At 39.7% G+C, this 18,922-nt stretch overlaps 4 protein-coding genes across 4 annotated transcripts; all 4 read left to right on the plus strand.

Annotated features, from left to right (window-relative positions):
- Positions 1 to 725: 725 nt before the first annotated feature.
- LOC126565446 (tubulin polyglutamylase complex subunit 2-like) lies at positions 726 to 1,316 on the plus strand (the record flags this gene model as incomplete). Its single annotated transcript, XM_050222628.1, has 1 exon — positions 726 to 1,316. A coding segment is annotated over exon 1 (591 nt), but the record flags the coding sequence as incomplete, so codon positions are not given.
- Positions 1,317 to 4,678: 3,362 nt separating this feature from the next.
- On the plus strand, positions 4,679 to 5,269 carry LOC126565438 (tubulin polyglutamylase complex subunit 2-like; the record flags this gene model as incomplete). Its single annotated transcript, XM_050222620.1, has 1 exon — positions 4,679 to 5,269. A coding segment is annotated over exon 1 (591 nt), but the record flags the coding sequence as incomplete, so codon positions are not given.
- A 3,361-nt stretch (positions 5,270 to 8,630) lies between these two features.
- Positions 8,631 to 9,221, plus strand: LOC126565439 (tubulin polyglutamylase complex subunit 2-like; the record flags this gene model as incomplete). The annotated part of the gene is made up of 1 exon (XM_050222621.1): positions 8,631 to 9,221. A coding segment is annotated over exon 1 (591 nt), but the record flags the coding sequence as incomplete, so codon positions are not given.
- A 3,362-nt stretch (positions 9,222 to 12,583) lies between these two features.
- On the plus strand, positions 12,584 to 13,174 carry LOC126565441 (tubulin polyglutamylase complex subunit 2-like; the record flags this gene model as incomplete). Its single annotated transcript, XM_050222622.1, has 1 exon — positions 12,584 to 13,174. A coding segment is annotated over exon 1 (591 nt), but the record flags the coding sequence as incomplete, so codon positions are not given.
- Positions 13,175 to 18,922: the final 5,748 nt, after the last annotated feature.

Genomic DNA, 18,922 nt, shown 5'->3' on the forward strand with positions numbered 1-18,922 from the left:
CAATATCAATGTGCACTGCAATGAGCAATATCGATGTGCATCGGTGCTACCGCACCTTGGTAGCACCGCTGACGAAAAATGCAGCTTTTATACGCAGCTGGAGAGGGAGTACGACCCCTGCCCACAACATGACGCCAAGCATGTCGTCGGGGATGGAAGGGGCACATGACGGGGTTATCGGATTCATGCCCCACCGGAAAGGGACTCATCCTTGACCTTGTTATCGGTACGAGGTTTAAAAGAACACAGCGATCCTGAAGGATGGATAAAAACGAGTCAAAGCTGTCAGAAGTCGGATGCATCCGAGGATGAAGAACGAAATTCCTGGAAACATATTGGCGACCTGGTCTTGCGGACGCGACATGCTAAAACCTGATCAAAACAAGAAGATAGAGAAACAGAGCAAAAACACATTATGGTAACATTTTACACTAATGGCGTAACGACATTCTGCCTATTATTTTCCCATTACAACTGCCGTAAAAATACAGTTTCGAAAGGAAAGCGCATAAACATCACCCGAACGACTCTGCCTGCTAGATGACAGATAAAATATTAAGTTTTGTAAAAAAAAACTTATCGCAGCACACATTGAACTGTGAATTTCCTTGAGATAACTCTATAAATAAACAACAGCAACCATTGGAATCATTAACCATTCAAGCTCGTGTGTGCAAAAGACGTGTTTCCCTACTGTGTTCAATTACGTTGCGATATCTTTGAAAATGGCCAGCCTAAAGATCAGAAAGCGTTTTGGATATACGTCCCTGGAGCACCTGACGCTCGGATTGATGAATAAACTGAAAAAGCTTCCACGGGTGACTGACGTGAAGCTAGATGCTGAGCTACCATGCAAAACTGCGGAAATTACGGCTTGGGAGACGAAAAACTCTGTACGCTTACCAGACGACATGAAGCAATTCTATCTGTCGACCGATGGGTTTAGTGTGAAATGGACATATTGCTACTCTAAACGTAAACAGATAAGTGTAGGGCACCTGAACATACCGAAATTGAGACAAATCCGGAACCTCGATTTGGACGCCCCAGGAAGAATGTTCGAGTTAGACCGCGTAGGAGACTTGGGTGTTGTTTATCTCGTTTACAGGACGCGCGAGACAACACGACCGGAAATCTACCTTATGGAAATGGACACTATGAAATTTACCTTTTTGGCGCACTCTTTTACCAATTACTTGCGCATGAGCATCGTGCATCTTGGACTGCCGTACTGGCAATTAGCCTTTGCTAGCTGTGGCCTGCCAGGGTGGGCGGAACAACTTTTCCTACTACTGGCCCCACATTTACTGAACGAAGACGATCTGCCATTACTGAAGAAAATTGTGTACAAAAAGTAGAATCCACCGTACAGCGTCAGAGACCCAGCAATATTTCAGACAAAGCCAAGGAGAAAACGCATTACCGGACCGAACAATTACAAGAATTTGGAAATAAAGTTAGATATTATACTTTTTTTCTTCCGATAGAGCGGCCAAGATATTATAGTTATTCATTCCAAAAATATAATTAAACTTGATTATTGTACTATTTTGTTGGATTATTGAATAAACTATGTTTTGCTCATATTAAATCTGATAAATGTGATGATTTATTATTGTAACGATAAATGATTCGCAATACTGTTGTGTTATGATTAGACAGCAACGGCAGAGGAGTTCACAAGGTTATCTTCAATTATTTCAAAAGTCATACAGTAAATCTGTCCAGAAAAGTTCACGGGGTTCGACCGAAGGTGCTAACCGAGAAGCGATGCAGTGCGGTCGAAAGCTTTCGAACACTACTTCACAGTAGATGGATGGATGTTCTAGGCCAGCCCAAATGACCCGCGTGTAAGCGTGATAGTACATGAAGATAAGCGGACCGTAGCGACAAGGAGTAGCATCAGGGAATAGGTAAGCGTGTCCTTAACATAAAATAACTCATGCCCAAATAAATAAATTGTCGCGTTGACTAAGCAGGAACTAATTCTCTAATATCCATATTTAGGCATGAGTTTAGGTTAAGTGAAATATCCGAAAGCGTTTGTAGACTCGTCGACGAGTTGAACAAGAAACACGCACACGATATCATTTAGAATGTTCAATTGCAGGATCTGCCTGTTGGTTTTTATAGCCAATTTTAGCTACGGATCCTCACCGGTCAAGATAATTGTCAACTCATCAAAACGCCAAAGAGTGTGGAGGGAACATTTTTCCAACTTTTCACCTTAAGGTCGAGAATGAACCCAAAAACGAATCGCTTTCTACTTTAGTATACTAGTTCGAGTAGATACTAGTTCGACTAAATGCTATTTAGAGTAGAATCGGGGAAGGATAGCTCATTCGCAAAACAAGTATGCTTCATCGATTCACTTGGTGGTTTCGGGATGCGTTACTGGATTTGAAATTTGCCACGATTTCCATACAGAAAGGTCCTAAAAGAGAGAGAAACTCTTAATGGGTGTGGTGAAGTTATTATCCAGAAGGTTTTAGGAATGCTGCGGTGGGATACTACCTCTCATGAACGCCTCGAAACGATGGATGCCAGTCAGTGACGAAACAAATTTCAACACCTTCGAATACCTTCGATCAGAAAAGTAGCATAGAATGCATCAGCAATGGAAGAAATTGCACAACATGCTGCACTTTCTCAAACATATTGACAGGATCTTTCTAGAATACATTGTTAGAAACGTTAACATTGTAAAGAGCGGGAAGTATAAAGAGAGAAGTTTGTTAAGAATAAAGATCACTCTCAGTTCTGCACACACCGTGTCGTCATCGTAACGTTTGCTCTGCTAATAGGTTGATCTGACGCAGCCGAGGAGCAGGAACACACCAAACTGCACCGTTTGCGGTTAAACATTCGAGAAGGCCCCGTTGGTTTTCTTGTGTACAGCACTGTAAAATGTCAATTTTATGGGACAGTGTATTTTTGGTGTGGTCAAAAATCATTCAGCAAAAACTTTGTTCGTTATTACTTAATACGGCTTTTTCGCACCAAGTTATATATGGAAAGTGAAGAGAATCAAATATATTAATAAGAGGCCAACCCTCCATTTTTTTAAATTTATTAAGAGGATTGATCTTGTAAGTTCGGAAAAAAGCTTCCATTGAATATTTTTGAAAGGCTAAAGGCAACATATCAATCAATCAATCGACGGTTGGCTGATAAGGAGTAGTAACATCTTGAAGTACAAAACTAATGGTCATGATGGAAAGGGAAAATATCTATGTTCAAATTTTAGCTACATTTTCTACCAACTAAATCAATCTTTTTTGACGAGACCGCAAACACACTGTACAACCCTGGAGATATGTACTGCACTTTGCATACATTTTGGCGTTTTTCACATAGTTCTTGGTTCACAAAAAATTTTCTTGGTTGGATGTGGTTGGGGGAGGGGGAAGCAGAGAGGGACCTTTTCGAGTATTTTACCTTAGAAGACCAATCAAAATTTCCGATTCGCATGAGTGTGTAAAATTTCATCGTTTTGAAACCGCTTTTTGAGAACTTGGCACATACACAAGCCATCAACACCAGGCAAGGGAAAAATAAGTGATATCGCAACCTTGATTTTTTTTTTGTAATTTCACACCGACTTCAACAGTTTGAATTTTCTCCTTGCTCGTTGCATTTACATTCTATGCTCTAGAAATCATATTACATTTCCATTTTTATTTTTGTTTATTTTTGCTTTGTAGTTTGGTATGCTTGCTATACATGTTAATAAGGTGAAATTGTATCGTCAGTACAATACTTCCCTTAACATTACGCATTATTATGTACGATTTTGTTTGCATAAATAGTACATCTCTTGGTTTTAGTTTTACCCTTGCACAGTAAATTTTGTTTTACTAAATAGATAATCCTTCTGCTGCTTATTTGTCTCAATTGTTGCGTTACAGACATTTCGACGATTTTATCGCCTTAGTGATCGGGTGGTGGCTCATCAATATCAATGTGCACTGCAATGAGCAATATCGATGTGCATCGGTGCTACCGCACCTTGGTAGCACCGCTGACGAAAAATGCAGCTTTTATACGCAGCTGGAGAGGGAGTACGACCCCTGCCCACAACATGACGCCAAGCATGTCGTCGGGGATGGAAGGGGCACATGACGGGGTTATCGGATTCATGCCCCACCGGAAAGGGACTCATCCTTGACCTTGTTATCGGTACGAGGTTTAAAAGAACACAGCGATCCTGAAGGATGGATAAAAACGAGTCAAAGCTGTCAGAAGTCGGATGCATCCGAGGATGAAGAACGAAATTCCTGGAAACATATTGGCGACCTGGTCTTGCGGACGCGACATGCTAAAACCTGATCAAAACAAGAAGATAGAGAAACAGAGCAAAAACACATTATGGTAACATTTTACACTAATGGCGTAACGACATTCTGCCTATTATTTTCCCATTACAACTGCCGTAAAAATACAGTTTCGAAAGGAAAGCGCATAAACATCACCCGAACGACTCTGCCTGCTAGATGACAGATAAAATATTAAGTTTTGTAAAAAAAAACTTATCGCAGCACACATTGAACTGTGAATTTCCTTGAGATAACTCTATAAATAAACAACAGCAACCATTGGAATCATTAACCATTCAAGCTCGTGTGTGCAAAAGACGTGTTTCCCTACTGTGTTCAATTACGTTGCGATATCTTTGAAAATGGCCAGCCTAAAGATCAGAAAGCGTTTTGGATATACGTCCCTGGAGCACCTGACGCTCGGATTGATGAATAAACTGAAAAAGCTTCCACGGGTGACTGACGTGAAGCTAGATGCTGAGCTACCATGCAAAACTGCGGAAATTACGGCTTGGGAGACGAAAAACTCTGTACGCTTACCAGACGACATGAAGCAATTCTATCTGTCGACCGATGGGTTTAGTGTGAAATGGACATATTGCTACTCTAAACGTAAACAGATAAGTGTAGGGCACCTGAACATACCGAAATTGAGACAAATCCGGAACCTCGATTTGGACGCCCCAGGAAGAATGTTCGAGTTAGACCGCATAGGAGACTTGGGTGTTGTTTATCTCGTTTACAGGACGCGCGAGACAACACGACCGGAAATCTACATTATGGAAACGGACACTTTGAAATTTACCTTTTTGGCGCACTCTTTTACCAATTACTTGCGCATGAGCATCGTGCATCTTGGACTGCCGTACTGGCAATTAGCCTTTGCTAGCTGTGGCCTGCCAGGGTGGGCGGAACAACTGTTCCTACTACTGGCCCCACATTTACTGAACGAAGACGATCTGCCATTACTGAAGAAAATTGTGTACAAAAAGTAGAATCCACCGTACAGCGTCAGAGACCCAGCAATATTTCAGACAAAGCCAAGGAGAAAACGCATTACCGGACCGAACAATTACAAGAATTTGGAAATAAAGTTAGATATTATACTTTTTTTCTTCCGATAGAGCGGCCAAGATATTATAGTTATTCATTCCAAAAATATAATTAAACTTGATTATTGTACTATTTTGTTGGATTATTGAATAAACTATGTTTTGCTCATATTAAATCTGATAAATGTGATGATTTATTATTGTAACGATAAATGATTCGCAATACTGTTGTGTTATGATTAGACAGCAACGGCAGAGGAGTTCACAAGGTTATCTTCAATTATTTCAAAAGTCATACAGTAAATCTGTCCAGAAAAGTTCACGGGGTTCGACCGAAGGTGCTAACCGAGAAGCGATGCAGTGCGGTCGAAAGCTTTCGAACACTACTTCACAGTAGATGGATGGATGTTCTAGGCCAGCCCAAATGACCCGCGTGTAAGCGTGATAGTACATGAAGATAAGCGGACCGTAGCGACAAGGAGTAGCATCAGGGAATAGGTAAGCGTGTCCTTAACATAAAATAACTCATGCCCAAATAAATAAATTGTCGCGTCGACTAAGCAGGAACTAATTCTCTAATATCCATATTTAGGCATGAGTTTAGGTTAAGTGAAATATCCGAAAGCGTTTGTAGACTCGTCGACGAGTCGAACAAGAAACACGCACACGATATCACTCAGAATGTTCAATTGCAGGATCTGCCTGTTGGTTTTTATAGCCAATTTTAGCTACGGATCCTCACCGGTCAAGATAATTGTCAACTCATCAAAACGCCAAAGAGTGTGGAGGGAACATTTTTCCAACTTTTCACCTTAAGGTCGAGAATGAACCCAAAAACGAATCGCTTTCTACTTTAGTATACTAGTTCGAGTAGATACTAGTTCGACTAAATGCTACTTAGAGTAGAATCGGGGAAGGATAGCTCATTCGCAAAACAAGTATGCTTCATCGATTCACTTGGTGGTTTCGGGATGCGTTACTGGATTTGAAATTTGCCACGAGTTCCATACAGAAAGGTCCTAAAAGAGAGAGAAACTCTTAATGGGTGTGGTGAAGTTATTATCCAGAAGGTTTTAGGAATGCTGCGGTGGGATACTACCTCTCATGAACGCCTCGAAACGACGGATGCCAGTCAGTGACGAAACAAATTTCAACACCTTCGAATACCTTCGATCAGAAAAGTAGCATAGAATGCATCAGCAATGGAAGAAATTGCACAACATGCTGCACTTTCTCAAACATATTGACAGGATCTTTCTAGAATACATTGTTAGAAACGTTAACATTGTAAAGAGCGGGAAGTATAAGGAGAGAAGTTTGTTAAGAATAAAGATCACTCTCAGTTCTGCACACACCGTGTCGTCATTGTAACGTTTGCTCTGCTAATAGGTTGATCTGACGCAGCCGAGGAGCAGGAACACACCAAACTGCACCGTTTGCGGTTAAACATTCGAGAAGGCCCCGTTGATTTTCTTGTGTACAGCACTGTAAAATGTCAATTTTATGGGACAGTGTATTTTTGGTGTGGTCAAAAATCATTCAGCAAAAACTTTGTTCGTTATTACTTAATACGGCTTTTTGGCACCAAGTTATACATGGAAAGTGAAGAGAAACAAATATATTAATAAGAGGCCAACCCTCCATTTTTTTAATTTATTAAGAGGATTGATCTTGTAAGTTCGGAAAAAAGCTTCCATTGAATATCTTTCAAAGGCTGAAAGCAACATATCAATCAATCAATCGACGGTTGGCTGATAAGGAGTAGTAACATCTTGAAGTACAAAACTAATGGTCATGATGGAAAGGGAAAATATCTATGTTCAAATTTTAGCTACATTTTCTACCAACTAAATCAATCTTTTTTGACGAGACCGCAAACACACTGTACAACCCTGGAGATATGTACTGAACTTTGCATACATTTTGGCGTTTTTCACATGGTTCTTGGTTCACAAAAAATTTTCTTGGTTGGATGTGGTTGGGGGAGGGGGAAGCAGAGAGGGACCTTTTCGAGTATTTTACCTTAGAAAACCAATCGAAATTTCCGGTTCGCATGAGTGTGTAAAATTTCATCGTTTTAAAACCGCTTTTTGAGAACGTGGCGCATACACAAGCCATCAACACCAGGCAAGGGAAAAATAAGTGATATCGCAACCTTGATTTTTTTTTTGTAATTTCACACCGACTTCAACAGTTTGAATTTTCTCCTTGCTCGTTGCATTTACATTCTATGCTCTAGAAATCATATTACATTTCCATTTTTATTTTTGTTTATTTTTGCTTTGTAGTTTGGTATGCTTGCTATACATGTCAATAAGGTGAAATTGTATCGTCAGTACAATACTTCCCTTAACATTACGCATTATTATGTACGATTTTGTTTGCATAAATATTACATCTCTTGGTTTTAGTTTTACCCTTGCACAGTAAATTTTGTTTTACTAAATAGATAATCCTTCTGCTGCTTATTTGTCTCAATTGTTTCGTTACAGACATTTCGACGATTTTATCACCTTAGTGATCGGGTGGTGGCTCATCAATATCAATGTGCACTGCAATGAGCAATATCGATGTGCATTGGTGCTACCGCACCTTGGTAGCACCGCTGACGATAAATGCAGCTTTTATACGCAGCTGGAGAGGGAGTACGACCGCTGCCCACAACATGACGCCAAGCATGTCGTCGGGGATGGAAGGGGCACATGACGGGGTTATCGGATTCATGCCCCACCGGAAAGGGACTCATCCTTGACCTTGTTATCGGTACGAGGTTTAAAGGAACACAGCGATCCTGAAGGATGGATAAAAACGAGTCAAAGCTGTCAGAAGTCGGATGCATCCGAGGATGAAGAACGAAATTCCTGGAAACATATTGGCGACTTGGTCTTGCGGACGCGACATGCTAAAACCTGATCAAAACAAGAAAATAGAGAAATAGAGCAAAAAACACATTATGGTAACACTTTACACTAATGGCGTAACGACATTCTGCCTATTATTTTCCCATTACAACTGCCGTAAAAATACAGTTTCGAAAGGAAAGCGCATAAACATCACCCGAACGACTCTGCCTGCTAGATGACAGATAAAATATTAAGTTTTGTAAAAAAAACTTATCGCAGCACACATTGAACTGCGAATTTCCTTGAGATAACTCTATAAATAAACAACAGCAACCATTGCAATCATGAACCATTCAAGCTCGTGTGTGCAAAAGACGTGTTTCCCTACTGTGTTCAATTACGTTGCGATATCTTTGAAAATGGCCAGCCTAAAGCTCAGAAAGCGTTTTGGATATACGTCCCTGGAGCACCTGACGCTCGGATTGATGAATAAACTGAAAAAGCTTCCACGGGTGACTGACGTGAAGCTAGATGCTGAGCTACCATGCAAAACTGCGGAAATTACGGCTTGGGAGACGAAAAACTCTGTACGCTTACCAGACGACATGAAGCAATTCTATCTGTCGACCGATGGGTTTAGTGTGAAATGGACATATTGCTACTCTAAACGTAAACAGATAAGTGTAGGGCACCTGAACATACCGAAATTGAGACAAATCCGGAACCTCGATTTGGACGCCCCAGGAAGAATGTTCGAGTTAGACCGCATAGGAGACTTGGGTGTTGTTTATCTCGTTTACAGGACGCGCGAGACAACACGACCGGAAATCTACATTATGGAAACGGACACTTTGAAATTTACCTTTTTGGCGCACTCTTTTACCAATTACTTGCGCATGAGCATCGTGCATCTTGGACTGCCGTACTGGCAATTAGCCTTTGCTAGCTGTGGCCTGCCAGGGTGGGCGGAACAACTGTTCCTACTACTGGCCCCACATTTACTGAACGAAGACGATCTGCCATTACTGAAGAAAATTGTGTACAAAAAGTAGAATCCACCGTACAGCGTCAGAGACCCAGCAATATTTCAGACAAAGCCAAGGAGAAAACGCATTACCGGACCGAACAATTACAAGAATTTGGAAATAAAGTTAGATATTATACTTTTTTTCTTCCGATAGAGCGGCCAAGATATTATAGTTATTCATTCCAAAAATATAATTAAACTTGATTATTGTACTATTTTGTTGGATTATTGAATAAACTATGTTTTGCTCATATTAAATCTGATAAATGTGATGATTTATTATTGTAACGATAAATGATTCGCAATACTGTTGTGTTATGATTAGACAGCAACGGCAGAGGAGTTCACAAGGTTATCTTCAATTATTTCAAAAGTCATACAGTAAATCTGTCCAGAAAAGTTCACGGGGTTCGACCGAAGGTGCTAACCGAGAAGCGATGCAGTGCGGTCGAAAGCTTTCGAACACTACTTCACAGTAGATGGATGGATGTTCTAGGCCAGCCCAAATGACCCGCGTGTAAGCGTGATAGTACATGAAGATAAGCGGACCGTAGCGACAAGGAGTAGCATCAGGGAATAGGTAAGCGTGTCCTTAACATAAAATAACTCATGCCCAAATAAATAAATTGTCGCGTCGACTAAGCAGGAACTAATTCTCTAATATCCATATTTAGGCATGAGTTTAGGTTAAGTGAAATATCCGAAAGCGTTTGTAGACTCGTCGACGAGTCGAACAAGAAACACGCACACGACATCACTCAGAATGTTCAATTGCAGGATCTGCCTGTTGGTTTTTATAGCCAATTTTAGCTACGGATCCTCACCGGTCAAGATAATTGTCAACTCATCAAAACGCCAAAGAGTGTGGAGGGAACATTTTTCCAACTTTTCACCTTAAGGTCGAGAATGAACCCAAAAACGAATCACTTTCTACTTTAGTATACTAGTTCGAGTAGATACTAGTTCGACTAAATGCTATTTAGAGTAGAATCGGGGAAGGATAGCTCATTCGCAAAACAAGTATGCTTCATCGATTCACTTGGTGGTTTCGGGATGCGTTACTGGATTTGAAATTTGCCACGAGTTCCATACAGAAAGGTCCTAAAAGAGAGAGAAACTCTTAATGGGTGTGGTGAAGTTATTATCCAGAAGGTTTTAGGAATGCTGCGGTGGGATACTACCTCTCATGAACGCCTCGAAACGACGGATGGCAGTCAGTGACGAAACAAATTTCAACACCTTCGAATACCTTCGATCAGAAAAGTAGCATAGAATGCATCAGCAATGGAAGAAATTGCACAACATGCTGCACTTTCTCAAACATATTGACAGGATCTTTCTAGAATACATTGTTAGAAACGTTAACATTGTAAAGAGCGGGAAGTATAAAGAGAGAAGTTTGTTAAGAATAAAGATCACTCTCAGTTCTGCACACACCGTGTCGTCATCGTAACGTTTGCTCTGCTAATAGGTTGATCTGACGCAGCCGAGGAGCAGGAACACACCAAACTGCACCGTTTGCGGTTAAACATTCGAGAAGGCCCCGTTGGTTTTCTTGTGTACAGCACTGTAAAATGTCAATTTTATGGGACAGTGTATTTTTGGTGTGGTCAAAAATCATTCAGCAAAAACTTTGTTCGTTATTACTTAATACGGCTTTTTCGCACCAAGTTATACATGGAAAGTGAAGAGAAACAAATATATTAATAAGAGGCCAACCCTCCATTTTTTTTAATTTATTAAGAGGATTGATCTTGTAAGTTCGGAAAAAAGCTTCCATTGAATATTTTTGAAAGGCTAAAGGCAACATATCAATCAATCAATCGACGGTTGGCTGATAAGGAGTAGTAACATCTTGAAATACAAAACTAATGGTCATGATGGAAAGAGAAAATATCTATGTTCAAATTTTAGCTACATTTTCTACCAACTAAATCAATCTTTTTTGACGAGACCGCTAACACACTGTACAACCCTGGAGATATGTACTGCACTTTGCATACATTTTGGCGTTTTTCGCATAGTTCTTGGTTCTCAAAAAATTTTCTTGGTTGGATGTGGTTGGGGGAGGGGGAAGCAGAGAGGGACCTTTTCGAGTATTTTACCTTAGAAGACCAATCAAAATTTCCGATTCGCATGAGTGTGTAAAATTTCATCGTTTTGAAACCGCTTTTTGAGAACTTGGCACATACACAAGCCATCAACACCAGGCAAGGGAAAAATAAGTGATATCGCAACCTTGATTTTTTTTTTGTAATTTCACACCGACTTCAACAGTTTGAATTTTCTCCTTGCTCGTTGCATTTACATTCTATGCTCTAGAAATCATATTACATTTCCATTTTTATTTTTGTTTATTTTTGCTTTGTAGTTTGGTATGCTTGCTATACATGTCAATAAGGTGAAATTGTATCGTCAGTACAATACTTCCCTTAACATTACGCATTATTATGTACGATTATGTTTGCATAAATATTACATCTCTTGGTTTTAGTTTTACCCTTGCACAGTAAATTTTGTTTTACTAAATAGATAATCCTTCTGCTGCTTATTTGTCTCAATTGTTTCGTTACAGACATTTCGACGATTTTATCGCCTTAGTGATCGGGTGGTGGCTCATCAATATCAATGTGCACTGCAATGAGCAATATCGATGTGCATTGGTGCTACCGCACCTTGGTAGCACCGCTGACGATAAATGCAGCTTTTATACGCAGCTGGAGAGGGAGTACGACCGCTGCCCACAACATGACGCCAAGCATGTCGTCGGGGATGGAAGGGGCACATGACGGGGTTATCGGATTCATGCCCCACCGGAAAGGGACTCATCCTTGACCTTGTTATCGGTACGAGGTTTAAAGGAACACAGCGATCCTGAAGGATGGATAAAAACGAGTCAAAGCTGTCAGAAGTCGGATGCATCCGAGGATGAAGAACGAAATTCCTGGAAACATATTGGCGACCTGGTCTTGCGGACGCGACATGCTAAAACCTGATCAAAACAAGAAGATAGAGAAACAGAGCAAAAAACACATTATGTTAACATTTTACACTAATGGCGTAACGACATTCTGCCTATTATTTTCCCATTACAACTGCCGTAAAAATACAGTTTCGAAAGGAAAGCGCATAAACATCACCCGAACGACTCTGCCTGCTAGATGACAGATAAAATATTAAGTTTTGTAAAAAAAACTTATCGCAGCACACATTGAACTGTGAATTTCCTTGAGATAACTCTATAAATAAACAACAGCAACCATTGGAATCATTAACCATTCAAGCTCGTGTGTGCAAAAGACGTGTTTCCCTACTGTGTTCAATTACGTTGCGATATCTTTGAAAATGGCCAGCCTAAAGCTCAGAAAGCGTTTTCGATATACGTCCCTGGAGCACCTGACGCTCGGATTGATGAATAAACTGAAAAAGCTTCCACGGGTGACTGACGTGAAGCTAGATGCTGAGCTACCATGCAAAACTGCGGAAATTACGGCTTGGGAGACGAAAAACTCTGTACGCTTACCAGACGACATGAAGCAATTCTATCTGTCGACCGATGGGTTTAGTGTGAAATGGACATATTGCTACTCTAAACGTAAACAGATAAGTGTAGGGCACCTGAACATACCGAAATTGAGACAAATCCGGAACCTCGATTTGGACGCCCCAGGAAGAATGTTCGAGTTAGACCGCATAGGAGACTTGGGTGTTGTTTATCTCGTTTACAGGACGCGCGAGACAACACGACCGGAAATCTACATTATGGAAACGGACACTTTGAAATTTACCTTTTTGGCGCACTCTTTTACCAATTACTTGCGCATGAGCATCGTGCATCTTGGACTGCCGTACTGGCAATTAGCCTTTGCTAGCTGTGGCCTGCCAGGGTGGGCGGAACAACTGTTCCTACTACTGGCCCCACATTTACTGAACGAAGACGATCTGCCATTACTGAAGAAAATTGTGTACAAAAAGTAGAATCCACCGTACAGCGTCAGAGACCCAGCAATATTTCAGACAAAGCCAAGGAGAAAACGCATTACCGGACCGAACAATTACAAGAATTTGGAAATAAAGTTAGATATTATACTTTTTTTCTTCCGATAGAGCGGCCAAGATATTATAGTTATTCATTCCAAAAATATAATTAAACTTGATTATTGTACTATTTTGTTGGATTATTGAATAAACTATGTTTTGCTCATATTAAATCTGATAAATGTGATGATTTATTATTGTAACGATAAATGATTCGCAATACTGTTGTGTTATGATTAGACAGCAACGGCAGAGGAGTTCACAAGGTTATCTTCAATTATTTCAAAAGTCATACAGTAAATCTGTCCAGAAAAGTTCACGGGGTTCGACCGAAGGTGCTAACCGAGAAGCGATGCAGTGCGGTCGAAAGCTTTCGAACACTACTTCACAGTAGATGGATGGATGTTCTAGGCCAGCCCAAATGACCCGCGTGTAAGCGTGATAGTACATGAAGATAAGCGGACCGTAGCGACAAGGAGTAGCATCAGGGAATAGGTAAGCGTGTCCTTAACATAAAATAACTCATGCCCAAATAAATAAATTGTCGCGTCGACTAAGCAGGAACTAATTCTCTAATATCCATATTTAGGCATGAGTTTAGGTTAAGTGAAATATCCGAAAGCGTTTGTAGACTCGTCGACGAGTCGAACAAGAAACACGCACACGATATCACTCAGAATGTTCAATTGCAGGATCTGCCTGTTGGTTTTTATAGCCAATTTTAGCTACGGATCCTCACCGGTCAAGATAATTGTCAACTCATCAAAACGCCAAAGAGTGTGGAGGGAACATTTTTCCAACTTTTCACCTTAAGGTCGAGAATGAACCCAAAAACGAATCACTTTCTACTTTAGTATACTAGTTCGAGTAGATACTAGTTCGACTAAATGCTATTTAGAGTAGAATCGGGGAAGGATAGCTCATTCGCAAAACAAGTATGCTTCATCGATTCACTTGGTGGTTTCGGGATGCGTTACTGGATTTGAAATTTGCCACGAGTTCCATACAGAAAGGTCCTAAAAGAGAGAGAAACTCTTAATGGGTGTGGTGAAGTTATTATCCAGAAGGTTTTAGGAATGCTGCGGTGGGATACTACCTCTCATGAACGCCTCGAAACGACGGATGCCAGTCAGTGACGAAACAAATTTCAACACCTTCGAATACCTTCGATCAGAAAAGTAGCATAGAATGCATCAGCAATGGAAGAAATTGCACAACATGCTGCACTTTCTCAAACATATTGACAGGATCTGGCTAGAATACATTGTAAGAAACATTAACATTATAAGAGCGGGAAGTATAAAGAGAGAAGTTTGTTAAGAATAAAGATCACTCTCAGTTCTGCACACACCGTGTCGTCATCGTAACGTTTGCTCTGCTAATAGGTTGATCTGACGCAGCCGAGGAGCAGGAACACACCAAACTGCACCGTTTGCGGTTAAACATTCGAGAAGGCCCCGTTGGTTTTCTTGTGTACAGCACTGTAAAATGTCAATTTTATGGGACAGTGTATTTTTGGTGTGGTCAAAAATCATTCAGCAAATACTTTGTTCGTTATTACTTAATACGGCTTTTTGGCACCAAGTTATACATGGAAAGTGAAGAGAAACAAATATATTAATAAGAGGCCAACCCTCCATTTTTTTTAATTTATTAAGAGGATTGATCTTGTAAGTTCGGAAAAAAGCTTCCATTGAATATCTTTCAAAGGCTAAAGGCAACATATCAATCAATCAATCGACGGTTGGCTGATAAGGAGTAGTAACATCTTGAAGTACAAAACTAATGGTCATGATGGAAAGGGAAAATATCTATGTTCAAATTTTAGCTACATTTTCTACCAACTAAATCAATCTTTTTTGACGAGACCGCTAACACACTGTACAACCCTGGAGATATGTACTGCACTTTGCATACATTTTGGCGTTTTTCACATGGTTCTTGGTTCACAAAAAATTTTCTTGGTTGGATGTGGATGGGGGAGGGGGAAGCAGAGAGGGACCTTTTCGAGTATTTTACCTTAGAAAACCAATCGAAATTTCCGGTTCGCATGAGTGTGTAAAATTTCATCGTTTTAAAACCGCTTTTTGAGAACGTGTCGCATACACAAGCCATCAACACCAGGCAAGGGAAAAATAAGTGATATCGCAACCTTGATTTTTTTTTATATAATTTCACACCGACTTCAACAGTTTGAATTTTCTCCTTGCTCGTTGCATTTACATTATATGCTCTAGAAATCATATTACATTTCCATTTTAATTTTTGTTTATTTTTGCTTTGTAGTTTGGTATGCTTGCTATACATGTCAATAAGGTGAAATTGTATCGTCAGTACAATACTTCCCTTAACATTACGCATTATTATGTACGATTTTGTTTGCATAAATATTACATCTCTTGATTTTAGTTTTACCCTTGCACAGTAAATTTTGTTTTACTAAATAGATAATCCTTCTGCTGCTTATTTGTCTCAATTGTTGCGTTACAGACATTTCGACGATTTTATCGCCTTAGTGATGTGTTGCCCCTTTATAATATGGAAAATGGATAAATAATTTATTTGTTTCCTGTTTTGGTTCCATTTCTCTATTTTTTTTTTGTTAAATTGAACAACATACACATTTAACACATCCATATCGTAACACATGTTGAAAAATTTTCCAGATACGTACGATTCCCGCTCTGCCCATGGATGATGTTGCGTTTTTGTTTAATTTATTATTTTCTTTTAGCTGAATTTAAGATTTTAGGGGGATGATACTCCTCAACAGCGTGCTCTTTTTAGTCTTGTTTCGCCGGTAATACATATTGATTAAGTAATAGTTGTAATCTGCAGTGGTACGGTGTGTGTTTCCTTCAGTAGTCTTTCGGTTTTTGTTGTCAAACTTTTAAATGAACCTTTGTATCACGTTCTATAGCTATTTTATTGCAGATGTTTTAAATAAAATAAGTTTATACAACATACAATTCTACACAAAATTCATATTCCTCAGAAACAAATGATAAGAAATAGTTACTCGCAATGGAAGCTAGATAGGCATGCAAAAACGACATTCAAGAAGATGTAGAAAAAATAGGAAAAACTTAAATGTGAAAAGAACAGGCAAAACGTTGTTGCAATACAACAATTTCTTTCGAGTTTTGATTATTTTTCACTGTAAGGTTCACTATAATATTCTCATATGGTTTATTCTCTCAGCTTTATTTGGTCTTATGTGTTTCCTTTGTACCGTTTCCGGTTTGGTTAGTTGACCAGTTTCATTTTTACATTTACAACACACGCACATTCATTTGCTTTTGGGAAGTACCTTTGAACGCATTTGCTTCTGATTTTTGTCTGCTGTATTATTAGCCATGATTTTGCTGAAGGGAATTCGCATTACACAGAAGTATGAAAAATCCTGGTATTAGTAGGTGGAGGAGTACTAGAGCGTAGCCGTAGCCGGGGGAGTTTGTCGACAAGTAGTAACAATTATGAATGATTTTCGTACATGTTTCGCATATATATGTTATGTGAACATTATGAGACTGGGTGTGTGTAAGTCTTTGTGTGTGTGCTCCGAACGTTCTTTACAACATTCCTTAGCTGTATCTTACAGCGCGGTCTCACCGTGTGCGACAGGACACAAGCCAGAGAGGGTACAGAGAAGCTACTAACCTAAACACTATCAACCTGAACTTTGTTGCCGAACCGTCGTTTAGATATGGAGTTTAGAGAGAAAACGTTCAACGTCATCCGCCATTTCCTACGCCGCTACTAAATTCATTTAACGCTTGCAATAGCATAATAAATAACACTTTCTGAAGTAATAACCTTTCCGTGTACCGATTTCTGGAGAGCTGGTTTCCGTCCCCGAACTGCAGTTGCTCAAACGAAATGCGCCGGGTGCTTTGAAATTGAACAATGGATCGATTTTGAGTACGATGTTCTTCCTGCCTAGGGTAGGATCAATCATCATTCTTTTTACATACATCTCCTTGCACAAAATATTGGTTACCAAGTCAACTAGATGGGAAAAAGGTCATTAAATATCTGATTTTCGCTCGGCGAAAAAAAATTCTGGGCAGTCAGTATTTCTTTGCAATTGTAAGTAGGAGCGACAGCGGGGCCGGCCGATATTCACACGTGTCAGGAACGTGGCTCAAATCGAATCCGGGACCGTTCGCTAGTTGTGAGGGCTGACTTTCCAACTACGTGGCATCAGTAATTCTAATAAGCCTTTCGATGGCCAGCGTGACCTAGTAGGTCGTTAAGGCAAGAAGAAAAAGTGGAATGTGTTAAAGTATGATTGAATCACTTTGGTAAACGGTCAAAAGCATACAGTTGCAGTACCTTAATATTTTGTTATTTTAACGTATATTGACGTATATTATTTGTTAGCTATTAATTAGAAAAATTAAGATATGGTATAACTCAGATTGATTGGCTTTTTGTGACAGATTAATAGGAAGTTGTAAAAGAAGAATCATCATTGTCCATCCCTTAGCTGGAAGAAAATCATCCTCTAAGACAAGCAATCGTTCGACTTCAAGATGTCCCTAATTTCGTTTGAGGCGCTGCGTGTAGAATGTGTAAGGAGTTGAGAGGTTTTTGCGTTCGTTGAATAATAGGATAGGGGCACGGTTTAAGTTCTAAATATGTATATATATATGTATATGTATGTATGTATATATTTATATATGCTTCTGGTTCATCATTTAGTAATCTTCCTAGCGTAATTTGCGTAACGAGTTGGTTTTTGATGGGTTTTTTTCTTTGTCTGTGTTCTTATTAGCGTAACGAGCAGTTTTGCTTTTTCGATTTTTTTTTTTTGTAATTGATATTCAGTTTGGCGATACGGCGTTACCCCGCGTTCGCAATAAATAACGATGCCTATACGTAATTATAAGGTATAAGTATGCTTACAATATATCTGTCCGGGTATTACTTGCAGACGACACACACACACACATACACATTGTGAGATGAGAAAATCTTCTCGACAAATAAAACGAGAAATAACCGAAATCCTAACGTACCGCAAAATCAGCACAAAATATTAGTGCTTTATTGCAACATCGTGTTTGAAACTAACGCATTTAGGTTGATTACCCTCACTGATAATAAATCACATTGTACCGAGAAACGATTGTTTGGTAATGAAATTGTACACATCCATCTTAATATAGCTAGCCGCTTGCTAATCATAAGAATTAGTAATTCTATCAACAACGCACGCGGTTAATTTCTGGGTGTATCGGTAAGCGGAAAATCAAACTTCCTGGTGAGAACTGCCGCACTCATCAACCCTCCTATTTGCCAATTATTCATTCACAACCCGCGTTGCGACATTATGTTGAACGTATTTCGCACCGGTAAGGTGCCACCAATTTGCTTAAAGGATGTGCTAAGAAAGAGCAAAGTAATGGGACAGAACAGTTTTTACGTTGTTTGCAACCATCCACATCTATTCTGCTCCTAACGTTCCGTCAATAATTACTAGGCATTCATGGAAAAATGTAACAAGCCAAAGAGTAGATGTTCCATTAGATTAGTGGTAGCCTATTTCTATCGATTATGTGACTCCATTCGGTCGCTAATAAATAAACTCATCCAGAGGAATGTTTTCGCTTCCTAACAGTAACAAAACAAAAAACAAATTAA

Source organism: Anopheles maculipalpis, chromosome 3RL (assembly GCF_943734695.1).
Source record: "Anopheles maculipalpis chromosome 3RL, idAnoMacuDA_375_x, whole genome shotgun sequence".
Taxonomy (NCBI): domain Eukaryota; kingdom Metazoa; phylum Arthropoda; class Insecta; order Diptera; family Culicidae; genus Anopheles; species Anopheles maculipalpis.